The 12970-nt window shown below is 43.8% G+C and overlaps 1 protein-coding gene across 1 annotated transcript in view; it reads left to right on the top strand.

Annotated features, from left to right (window-relative positions):
• Nucleotides 1-11279: 11279 nt before the first annotated feature.
• LOC129816476 (collagen alpha-1(XVIII) chain-like) overlaps nt 11280-12970 on the top strand; it is a 202281-nt gene continuing 200590 nt past the window's right edge. The window contains exons 1-2 of the mRNA XM_055871017.1: nt 11280-11451; nt 11543-11610. Coding sequence (XP_055726992.1) covers nt 11441-11451; nt 11543-11610 — 79 coding nt within the window. The 5' untranslated portion in view covers nt 11280-11440. The remainder of the gene's footprint in view (nt 11452-11542; nt 11611-12970) is intronic.

The raw sequence follows: 12970 nt of genomic DNA, 5'->3' as shown, positions 1-12970 counted from the left end.
AAGAATTGAGTACGAGGCAGTTTAATTTGGGAACGAAATTTTTACAAAGTGAAAACAGCACCCCCTATTGAGAAAAGGTTTTAAGAAGCTTCCTGGATGACAGGAAGCTTGGCCCCAGTAATGTACTGGGCCGTACGCACTACCCTCTGTAGCGCCTTGCGGTCGGAGGCCGAACAGTTGGCATACCAGGCGGTGATTCAACCAGTCAGGATGTTCTCGATGGTGCCCCACAATGGAGGTGTCATAATACCCATAAAACCTAGCAATCAAACAGGGAAATGGTTCCAATTGTTTTTTCCACCATTCATTTTTCCCACAGCAAATTGTAGAAACACTTAAAATAAGGTCTGTGTTTCATGTAGGCTTACCCTTGTGTGATTTTGATAACCATGTAAAACTCTGTTTACTTTCAGATTCAAAAATGCTAATTATGATCAAAGTAGACATCATGCAAGACTACAAATCCATGCAAGCTCCTACACATCATCTCCAGCTGACACCTTTGCTAACAGGTATTGTGTCAATTTAAAACTTGCACAAGACCATTCACAATTGTCAATTTAAAGAAATGTTGCAAATCCATTCATCATTCCAGAGATTCTTACCTTTGCCTTGATTCGGCAGTCTCGTCCAACTCATCATGATAGCCACACCAGCAGGTAATTAGTATTTCAGTTTTGGGGGTAAATATAGGCGAATATATTGTTAAAAAAGCCACCGTGTTCTCGAGAGATATTCACAGCTATCAAAACGTCATGCCACGGGAAACCTACATGAAACAAAGCACTTATGTTTCTAAAATCACCTATCGGAAAAATGTATGGTGGAGAAATTATTGGAACCATTTCCTTGTTTTGGTTTTATAGGTATTATGAATCATACTGTGGTACTCTATACTGAACGATGTAAGAGCAGCAAACTCTCCACCTTAACAGACACAGTAGCATCACACAATATTGCCGAGGCCAACTGTTTAAAGATTAATCAAATGTTAGTGAAATGTAATATGTTTCTCAGCATAGAAGGTGAGTAAAAAGATGCCTGGCTATTTCTGCGCAACTTGTTGCTTATAGCATATAATAACAGTCAAGGAAATGTACCCACAAGTGCAGTTACAATGTTGTCCGTTAGGTGGCACCAGCCATCTAATATCTATGAAGAACACTAGCCAAAATGATATGATGGCAGGCATATACAGTGCATTAGGAAAGTATTCAGACCCCTTGACTTTTTCCACATTTTGTTACGTTACAGCCTTATTATGAAATAGATTTTTTTTTAAGTCCTCATCAATCTACACACAATATCCCATAATGACAAATCGAACATTTATAAATGTTTGCAAATGTATAAAAAAAGTATTTATAAAAGTATTCAGACCCTTTGCTGTGAGACTCAAAATTGAGCTCAAGTGCATCCTGTTTCCATTGATCATCCTTGAGATGTTTCTACAACTTTATTGGAGTCCACCTGTGGTACATTCAATTAATTGGACATGATTTGAAAGGCACATACCTGTCTATACAAGGTCCCACAGTTGACAGCGCATGTCAGACCAAAAACCAAGCCATTAGGTCGAAGGAAATGTCCGTAGAGCCCCGAGACAGAGTTGTGATGAGGGCACAGATCTGGGGCAGGGTGCCCCAAAAAATTGTCAGTATTGAAAGTCCTCAAGAACCCAATGGCCTCCATCATTCTTAAATTGTTGTAGTTTGGAACCACCAAGACTCTCCCTAGAGCTGGCTGATCGGCTAAACAGAGCAATCGGGGGAGAAGGGCCTTTGTCAGGGAGGTGACCAAGAACCCGATGGTCACTCTGAAAGAGCTCCATAGTTCCTCTGTGGAGATGGGAGAACCTTCCAGAAAGACAACCAATCTCTGCAGCACTCCACCAATCAGGCCTTTATGGTAGAGTGGCCAGACGGAAGTCACTCCTCAGTAAAAGGCTCATGGAATTTGCCAAAAGGCACCTAAAGACTCTCACACCATGAGAAACAAGATTCTTTGGTCTGATGAAACCAAGATTGAACTCTTTGGCCTGAATGCCAAGAGTCACGTCTGGAGGAAACCTGCACCATCCCTACAGTGAATTATGTTGGTGGCAGCACCATGCTGTGGGGATGTTTTTCAGTGTCAGGGACTGGGAGACTAGTCAGGATCGAGGGAAAGGTGAACAGTGCAAAGTGCAGAGAGATCCTTGATGAAAAGATGCTCCAGAGAGCTCACGACCTCAAAATGTGGCGAAGGTTCATCTTCCAACAGGACAACGACCAAAAGCACACAGCCAAGACAATGCAGTGGTGGCTTCGTGTCACGCCCTGACCTTAGTTATATATGTTTTCTGTATTATTTTGGTCAGGTCAGGGTGTGACATGGGTGGGTATGCGTGTTTTGGGTTGTCTAGGGTTTTTGTAGATTTATGGGGTTTTCGTAAGTCTAGGTTATTGTAGGTCTATGGTGGCCTGAATTGGTTCCCAATCAGAGGCAGCTGTTTATCGTTGTCTCTGATTGGGGATCCTATTTAGGTTGCCATTATCCATTTAGGTTTTGTGGGTTATTGTCTATGTGTAGTTGCATGTCAGCACTAGTTGTTTATAGCGTCACGTTCGTTTTGTTAGTTTGTTTAAGTGTTCTTCATTTAATTAAAAGAAGAATGTATTCCAATCACGCTGCGCCTTGGTCTCATCGTTATGACGAACGTGACACTTCGGGACAAGTCTCTGATTGTCCTTGAGTGGCCCAGCCAGAAACCGGACTTTAACCCGATCTAACATCTTTTGGAGAGACCTGAAAATAGCTGTGCAGAGACGCTCCCCATCCAACTTGGCAGAGCTTGAGGTGATCTGCAGAGAAGAATGGGAGAAACTCCCCAAATAGAATGTCACATTGTACATTACGATGAAGAAGTATTTTAACAATTAAACACAAAATATGTGAAGGCTGTGCAAACAATCAATTGAATGTTTGTATTAGAAAACAACATATTTAAGTAATCCATGTTCCTAAAGTAGGCTATAGTGGCCTTATCTACTTATCTACTGGTAAAATCAGACAGGACAAAAGCTATTCAATGGAAGCTACAGATGATATGTGGCCATGGTGGATGTTGATGGCTCATTTTAATGGCGTATAGGTGAGTCACACAAGCTGTGTACACTGAATTGGTGTTGTGGGGGGATATATCATGCTGTGTTTTCGGGCCTGCTTGGTGTTGTTGAGGGACACCTTTGGTGACGTGGGACAAGCGCCCTGCCACACATTCAAATGTGTTTGTCAGCTGCTGAAGCACAGTATGAACGCTCTTAATCTCACTGAGGAAATTCAAAACTAAGAACATAAATATCTAATTTACATAATTATTCAAACAGTCAATACATGTTTGAAACACGTTTGGCAGCAATTACAGCTGTCTTTCTGGGTAAGTCTCTGAAATCTTTGCACACCTGTATTGTACAATATTTATTACATTCTATTTATTATTTATTTTTAATCTTTAGGCTCTGTCAACTTGGTTGTTGATCATTGCTAGACAGCCATTTTTAAGTCTTGCCATAGATTTGAAAAATGATAACTAGGCCACTCAGGAACATTCAATGTTATCTTGGTAAGCAACCCCAGTGTTTGAGGTTATTGTCCTGCTAAAAGGTGAATTAATCTCTCAGTGTCTGTTGGAAAGCAGACTGAATGTAACGTTCAACGTCAGAATGAGAAGGATCGAACCAAAGCGCAGCGTGGTAAATGTTCATGCTTTTGACTGACACTAATAACAACTGAACACTAATAACAAAAATAACAAAGAGAATGAGCGAAAACCGAAACAGTCCTGTCAGGTGCAGAAACACAAAACAACTACCCACAAAACACAAAACACAGGTGGGAAAAAGCTGCCTAAGTATGATTCTCAATCAGAGACAACGATAGACAGCTGCCTCTGATTGAGGACCACACCTTGCCAAACACAAAGAAATACAAAACATAGAAAACATAGAAAATGAACATAGAATGCCCACCCAAATCACAGGGCGTGACAGTACCCCCCCCCCCCCCCCCCCCCCCCCAAAGGAACCTATAGAGGAGGGTCTGGGTGGGCATTTCTCCACGGTGGCGGCTCTGGTGCGGGACGTAGACCCCGCTCCACCTCTGGCTTGGCCCATTTGGGTGGCGCCTCTAGAGCGGGGACCCTCGCCGCTGACCCCGGACTGGGCACCCTCGTAGTGGGCCTCGGACTGGGCACCCTCGTAGCGGGCCCTGGACTGGGGACCCTCATTGGGAGCTCCGGACTGGAGGGCGTCGCTGGAGGTTCCGGACTGGAGGGCGACGCTGGTGGCCCCGGACTGGAGAGCGTCGCTGGATGCTCCGGACTGGAGAGCGTCGCTGGAAGCTCCGGACTGAAGGGCGCCTCTGGAGGCTCTGGACTGGAGGGCGTCACTGGAGGGTTCGGACTGGAGGGCGTCGCTGGATGGTTCGGACTGGAGGGCGACGCTGGAGGCTGCGGACTGGAGAGCGTCGCTGGATGCTCCGGACTGGAGAGCGTCGCTGGATGCTCCAGACTAGAGAGCGTCGCTGGAAGCTCCGGACTGAAGGGCGCCTCTGGAGGCTCCGTACTGGAGGGCGTTACTGGAGGGTTCGGACTGGAGGGCGACTCTGGAGGCTCCGGACTGGAGGGCGACCCTGGAGGCTCCGGACTGGAGAGCTTCGCTGGATGCTCCGGACTGGAGAGCGTCGCTGGATGCTCCGGACTGGAGAGCGTCGCTGGAAGCTCCGGACTGGAGGGCGTTGCTGGAGGGTTCGGACTGGAGGGCGTTACTGGAGGGTTCGGACTGGAGGGCGACTCTGGAGGCTCCGGACTGGAGGGCGACGCTGGAGGCTCCGGACTGGAGGGCGACGCTGGAGGCTCCGGACTGGAGAGCGTCGCTGGATGCTCCTGACTGGAGAGCGTCGCTGGAAGCTCCGGACTGGAGGGCGTTACTGGAGGGTTCAGACTGGAGGGCGTTACTGGAGGGTTCGGACTGGAGGAAGACTCTGGAGGGAGGAGACGCAGAGACAGCCTGGTGCGTGGGGCCTGGTGCGTAGAGGAGGCACCGGATGAACCGGGCTGTGGGGGAGCACTGGAGCCCTGGTGCGTAGCCTTGGCACCACTCCTCCAGGCTGAATGCCCACTTTAGCCCGGCCCCTTCAGAGTGCAGGCCCAGGTCGAACCGGGCTGTGGGGGAGCACTGGAGATCTGTTGCTTACCACTCTCACCTCTCCATTTGGCTCAATGCCCACTTTAGCCCGGCACGGGCGGAGCGCAGGCATAGGACAAACTGAACCGTCCCAGCACCCCGGAGACACAGTACGCAGAGCCGGCGCCGGATACCCTGGGCCGAAACGGCGCACCGGAGACTAAGCGTGTTGAGCTGGCACAATCCGCCCTGGCTGGATGCCCACTCTCGCATGGCACTTGCGGGGGGCTGGCAAATAGCACTCCGGGCTATGAGCGCACACTGGAGACACTGTGCGCTTTACCGCATAACACGGTGCCTGAACAGTACCACGCTGCTTCCGGTAAGCACGGGGAGTTGGCTCAGGTCTATCGCCTGACTCCACCAATCCCTCTCGTGCCTGCTGCGCTGCCTTGCCTCATATCGCCGCCTCTCAGCTTTAGCTGCCTCCAGTTCTTCTTTCGGGCTGCGATATTCCCCAGCCTGTCTCCAGGGTCCCTGTCCGTCCAATATCTCCTCCCATGTCCAGGAGTTCTGAACCCTCTGCTCCTCCATACCACGCTGCTTGGTCCGCTTGTGGAGGGTAGTTCTGTAACGTTCGTCCAAAGCGCAGCGTGGTAAGTGTTCATGCTTTTTTCTACAACTGAACACTAATAACAAAAATAACAAAGAGAATGAACGAAAACTGAAACAGTCCTGTCAGGTGCAGAAACACAAAACAGAAAACAACTACCCACAAAACACAGGTGGGAAAAGTACGATTCTCAATCAGAGAAAACGATAGACAGCGGCCTCTGATTGAGAACCACACCCGGCCAAACACAAAGAAATACAAAACATAGAAAATGAACATAAAATTCCCACCCATATCACACCCTGACCAAACCAAAATAGAGACATAAAAGTTCTTTACGGTCACGGAGTGACACTGAACCAGGTTTTCCTCTAGAATTGTGCCTTTGCTTAGCCCCATTCCATTTCTTTTTTATCCGGAAAACCTCTCCGGTCTTTAAAGATTGCAATCATACCTATAACATTATGCAGCCAGCACTATGCTTGAAAATGGAATTTGGTTCTCAGTAATGTGTTGTATTGGATTTGCCCCAAAAATAACACTTTGTATTCAGGACAAAAAGTTAATTTCCTTGACACATTTTTTTTTGCAGTGTTACTTAAGTGCCTTGTCCAAACAGGATGCATGTTTTGGAATATTCGTATTCTGTACAGGCTACTTTCAGTGAATAAGGTTAGAATTGTGGAGTAACTACAATATTGTTGATCCATCCTCAGTTTTCTCCTATAACAGACATAAAACTCTGTATCTGTTTAAAGTCAACATTGGCCTCATGGTGAAATCCTTGAGTGGTTTCCTTGCTCTCTGGCAACTGAGTTAGGAAGGACACCTGTATCTTTGTAGTGACTGGGTGTATTGATACACCATTCAAAGTGTAAATAATAACATCAACATGCTTAAAGGGATATTCAATGTCTGCTTTTTTATTTTTACCCATCTACCAATAAGGTGCCCTTCTTTGTGAGGGACCTCCCTGGTCTTTGTGGATGAATCTGTGGTTGCACTTCACTGCTCGACTGAAGGGGACCTTACAGATCATTGTTTGTGTTGGGTACATTCGAAACTCATGTTACACACTATTATTGAGCACATAGCGAGTCCATGCAACTTATTATGTGACTTTTTAAGCACACGTTTACTCCTGAACTTATTTAGGCTTGCCATAACACAGTGGTTGAATAGTTATTGACCATAGACATTTCAGCTCTTTATTTTTATTGAATTGGTAAAAATGTCTAAAAACAGAATTCCACTTTGACATTATGGGGTATTGTGTGTAGGCTCGTGACACAGTCTCAATTTAATCCATTTTAAATTCAGGCTGAAACAAAAGGTTGTGAATACTTTCTGACGGCATTGTATGTTTGGGCCAGTATTCGTTTATGTTTCACATATGCTTTATAGTGCAGATCAGGATAACACACGCTCCATGATCCAGATCAAAGCATCCTTAAGAAGCAAAAGAAAATGGTGCTAAAAAATAGAATTATATATATTCCAAACACACCTCTTGCAGATCGAAGACGAGGTTAAGCTGGACGAAGCAGAGGAGCCGGAAGCTATGGCGGAAGCGGAGGTATTAGTGCTATTCTCTTGGCACAAGTACAGTTGATGATAATGAGTAGATGATGGTGAAGAAGAGTGGAGAAAGAAGGACTAAAGTTGGAAATGAACAGCAGTTCACGGGTGAAGTGCGATTCACGAGCGAGTAGGATTTTTTGGGGTGACCCGTTTGCGGTCTTGAAGATGACAAAGGACGAATTGGATAAAGTGGAATTGGTCAGAGTGACCGGGAACGGTATGATGTTGATTTTGTGTGTGTCAAAAGCGCAAAAGGAGAAAGCTCTGTTGCTCTACAAGATGTCAACGTATGATGTGGAAAGCTATGAATGTCAGAGTAGGGCACCGGTGAAAGGTGTCATCTCTGGTGTCTCGTTGGACAAAGAATCTGTGTGATTTAAGGATGACATTCCAGGAGTGGTAGACGCACGTTGCTTGAATCGAATGATAGACGGAAAGAAGGAGCAAAGCCTATCGGTTTTACTGTTGTTTGATGAAGTGGTTCTCCCAATGTATATAAAACTTGGGTATGTTAGATTTGCGGTGAGACCGTATGTGCCGAAGCCATTGCAGTGTTACAGTTGTAAAAACGTTTGGACACGTGGCAAGTGTTTGTTGAAGGCATAAATGTGTAGTAGTTGAAGAGTCAGATTAAGCAACTTGTTGTAATTGTGATGGTAATTAAGTTCCCGAGTTCCCGGAGTGCCCTGTAAGGATGAAGGAGGTCGCAGTAGCTAGGATCAGGGCCATCCAACAGGTCTCCTATGTGGAGGAGCAGTGAAAATAGCTGAAGGAGTGAGTAGAGAAGAGATGTTAGTGAATGTCCCACAATCTGCAGTGAATGCCATGCAGGAATAGGATCCCGACACACTAATAGTGAAGAAGGTAGATTTTGTTGTGTTTATAGCGCAAGTGATAAATTGCGCTACTCAAACTAATAAAAAATCAAAGCTATACATCATCGTCAAGGCGGCAAATAGATTTCTGTCTCTCCAGGACTTTACGGCTGAAATATTACAGTGAGTACTGAATGACGAGGTTCCCCCTCCCAGGTTCCTGAGCCTGTGTAGGGATCTTACATTTAAATCCGGCTGAAGGAGTACAGTTTTTGTTTTTGTTTGAAATTCAGGGTAGTAGCGTGAATTTGGTTAGTGTTTTTCATGAATTATTTAGTTATTTGTATGAATTGGTTCATCTAAAACATATTTTATTTTTGGGGTATTTTGTACTACCCCGTACAGTAGGTGGCGGCACTGCACCTTATGAGTGTAGTCTGTCAATAAACCTCAAAGAAGAAGAGGAAAGAAAGAAGAACACCTCATGCAGTCAGGCCCCTACAGGGCGAGAGAGGCAGGTTTGCGGTTTCCAGGGTTAGAGTAGTGCAGAAGTTGTTATAAAAAAAACGAAGTGTCCGTCGTGCAAACTTTCAATGAAGGAGAACTTTACTAAAGTTCCATCCAATAACATTCCATGTCAAACACATTGTAAAGTCCTCAAATTGCTCGTTGTAGCTAGTGGGCAATATTGATTAAAAACTTGGGAGATATTTTTGTGCCAATGCTGAGGCAGTGAAGAAAATAGAGTAAGATGGGTCATGGGCAGTGGCGACCCGTCATTCAGGGCAGAGCCCCACCTGTTTTGAACCCCTCATTTTTAGCAAAAAATGTGTTAATAAATAAATACATACATGTATATATATATTTAAAATGGGGGGGCTTGTCTGTTTTGCATGTTATTTTGGCATTAATACGTGTCACATATCAGTTTGCAAACAATGTACAAAATGTTCTCTTTTTTGTTTTCTTGAGTAAGGCAGCTCCGAAATGCAGGTGTTCAAGCCTAACTCAGTGCTTTCTGTGTTGGTGGGGCGGGCCAGCAGAAAACAGGAGCATTGCGCCATGATTGGCTCAGTGTTCTGTCACTCATAGGGGCAGTACGCCATCGTCAAGTTTAAGTCCTTAGTAAGGGTGGACATCCACAATTTCAGCCCTTTGGGTCCTGCCATAGAGTTATATTGCAAATACTCTTCCAAGAAGGCTCAAGGTCATTGGCCACAGATAAAATGATGTCAAATCACTTTATATGCACGGTAGCTTTGATTGGACTGATCATGTCAATATCTTACTTTCAAAGTCTTAGCTAGCAGTCATCATCATGAATCAAGTCGACAATCTACTGGCAAATCCTTTTTAATCCTTGTCATATGAAGAGAAATAATAAAGAGAAATTATAGATCAAATGTATCGGTGCTCATCGACCATTGGATATAAAGAACATGTTGGAAATCGCAAATTCAACAGTGAGTCGTTTGGAAGTAATCAGTGGCTAACTGCAAGCATTGCAAAGCAACCACTAATGTTAAGCTGCTATTCAATGGAGTGGCTGTGTGTTTTTTTCCCCCCGAGTTCCCACCATAAATCCAGAGAATGTCAGACTTCATGACACAATTTGCCCACAAAGGACCTCTGTGTCACCTTTGCAAGGTGAGTTCAAAAATATATTGTATGCTGCTGCATAAATTATGTAATATGCAAGGAAGATATGCATACTGTAGCTAAGAAAGTCATAAAAAGTGCATGATGTGTAGTAAGCTGATAGTATGTGCCTCACCCTAATAATTTGGTCTATTTTCCCCAACGCTGTATTGTAAACACATCGTTCGTGGCCCGGTGTGTGCTTGTTTGCCAACTTTTTTGTACAGCTTTGACAGTGCTACTGATAGCACACACAACATTATATAATAGAATTGTGTTATTTGACGTGTCAAATTAAAAGATTATTTAACACGTCATATAGTGTTATACTGTATGACGTGTATCTGTTTTTACACACAAAGACCCAACGGTGTTCAATGTGCCTCACCCTAATAATTTGGTCTATTTTCACCTCTTAATTTTGCCTACTGTTCTGACTTGGTGGTGCACATGTAGTCTATAACCTGTTTTAGAGAGATGTAATCATCGAATACTGTAAGAGTTTTCATTGTCTTATTATATGCCCCCTTTATTTATCCTACAGTTCTGACTTGTTGTTCAGGGTGTACACTGTAAGAATGACCCATGTTATGAATTTTGTTTCTGTAGTTTTCAAAAGTGTTGAACAAATTGTTATATTGACTACATCTGTTGTTGCTCGCTCATTAATGTCTTAATCGAAATGATGGATTTCCTCTTATCGCTGGTCGTCCTTATAACATAGTTTGTACATCTCAACTGTCAGTAGAAACCACATTTGTTTAAGCAAGTCAGCCATATCAGCTATGTTTTTTTAAAAGGCAGTAAATGAGGCTGAATGATCTGTTTCGATGCCAGACAAGGCTCCGCTGAAAGCCAGGTGTAGCAGTGGTAAGGTGGTGGGACTCTGCTGTTGGGACAGCTTTATGTAGGCCCTAACAGTTTGTGGGCACCGTTTGTCACCGTTATAGTGCAATTAATGTATTGTTTAGTGTTGTGTAGTGGCTTTGCTGGCATGCATTCCACAATTCTTTTGACCCACCAAGATTTACATACTAAAATCGCTGCTGGTTAAGGGGGAGTGATCCTGAGAGGAGTGGTGTGAGTAGTAGATCTGTACCAGTACAGAGGGATAAACCAACAAGTGATTATTGTTTCAGTAAGATTGGATTTGTAGCATTTATAGCAATGGTTAACAATTGTACTGCAAGGATGGAATGTAAATTGCAGAAAATTGAGGCATTTGTTGCAGCTGCAGAGAGGTATTTGGGTGTGCGAGACTTTTCCTCAGAAGAGTTACAGGGTGTGTTAAGTGGTGTAAGGGAGTTATACTACAGTGTAATAGGGGGCGGTAATGCAACATTTATTGGATGCCAACTAAACCTCATTGAAGAAGAAGACGCAAAAGGCACCTACAGTCAGAAATTGGGCACTCTTTAGGACCCAGAAGGATTCTCCTTTGTCAGATTATGTGGGTCACTTTTCTCTCCCACGATTTTCTCTGTAACCAGTAGAGCCGACAGCCGAGTATCAGCTGTTCAACCGGCTTCGAATCAATCTTGGGGGACCAGGGAAATTGCGAAAAGTTTTACATTTATTTGCCCAGAAATCACAGGTAGCCTTTGAACTTGGTCACTACCAAAACAGAGATGGAAATGAGGTATTTTTCATGAATATACGCTCTTGGGGGATGTAAAGAAATCGAAAGATATGATTATCAATTTAATACACGATGTGTTACCTCGTTGCAGGTGTTGCTCGTGGCCACTACTTTGCTTTTGCCTGGTTCTTCTGACACCCGTAGCATCGCAATGGCCAGGTAAGCCCTAAGAACTATAAACTATTAGGAAATGTAGCTGCTCAGATGTCTACAACTTGTTGGGTCTTTGTCTCTCGAACCGTTGTGATGTTACCGTTGACAGAAACGTTTGTGAACCTTGTTGGTAATGTAGGGACACAGTTTTAATAAAACAGTAAAATATTGAAATACACTTAGACGATGGTTTTCCAACTTTCATTGACCAAAACTATTGGAAGGTTGACACCTGTAGGCTAATGTAAAGTGGGGGCTGTCAGTAGCCCTGTCTATGCTAAATTACCTTTTGTCCTGAAAATAACCTACAGTTATTTTGGAAATGATGTTTGCGTAACTGTGCTATAATGTAACCAGCGTCAGCTATTAGAAACATTGCCCGCGTCTGTGACGTTTCTTATTTTGGATGGTAGATTACTTTCTTCGACTCAATATTTATTGTATGAGTTATTTTATATTGGGATTAGGGGAGAAAAGAGTTGCAGGTGTACTGGTTAATAAACAACCCTAGGCTGTATTTCAACTTGCAAGGCTTTCTGAATTATTCAATTTGATCATCCCTGCAAGTTTTTTTTTCTGAAAATAAGTGTAAATGGACTGACTGATTGATATATTTAATTCCATATGATCTTATAGACCAATAACAGAGTTCCAAACCTCTTGGCCAATAAGAGCACAGTTTCAGTTTTCCTGCATTGGACCTCTTTAAAGCTGCATCCACAAAAAATCTCTCTGTCCAATGACAAAATGTGTAGATTTGTAGGAAAGTTGCTTAAACTGCAAAATGTTCTCTCTGATGCCAAGAGACAGATCTTTAAAATGTTCCTAGCCATTGCTGGAGATTTGGTTAGTCCGGCTATGCACTGCAGAAATCCTAGTACAACTCATGGTATGCTATTTTTACCCCACTCTAGTTGTTTTCTGATTAGGTTGGGGTCCCTGATGAATTTGCTATCACCAGAGGGGTCCCCAGCCCAAATAAGTTTGAGAACCCCTGTTCTAGGGCAAAAATATTGGTGAAAGTAATGATACATTTAGTTTTCATTGGTATTTTGTGAATTATGTTGAACTGTGTTTTTAAGATTTTGTCGATTCAGTGATAGTTGCTCAGTGAAAGTGTGTTCCATAGCATAGTCCCATGGATAGCATAGTTCCACAAGCAAACACTATGTGCTGGATTGACATTGTATACCCAATAAAAATTGAGTTGTGATTGAGACCTAGTCTATAGAATGTCGATAATCAGGTCAGGACGCAAAGAGAACGACATCTTTCTTCTGAACTTCTAATTCCACTTTGACGTGCACAGAATGGCTTTGGTCTGTTGACAGGGGCTTGCTCAAGTCCAAAGTCTGCCCTCAGAACT

This window comes from Salvelinus fontinalis, chromosome 19 (genome assembly GCF_029448725.1).
Source record: "Salvelinus fontinalis isolate EN_2023a chromosome 19, ASM2944872v1, whole genome shotgun sequence".
Taxonomy (NCBI): Eukaryota; Metazoa; Chordata; class Actinopteri; order Salmoniformes; family Salmonidae; genus Salvelinus; species Salvelinus fontinalis.
Note: the sequence above shows the minus strand (reverse complement) of the source record. Positions and strands in the feature narration are given on the sequence as shown.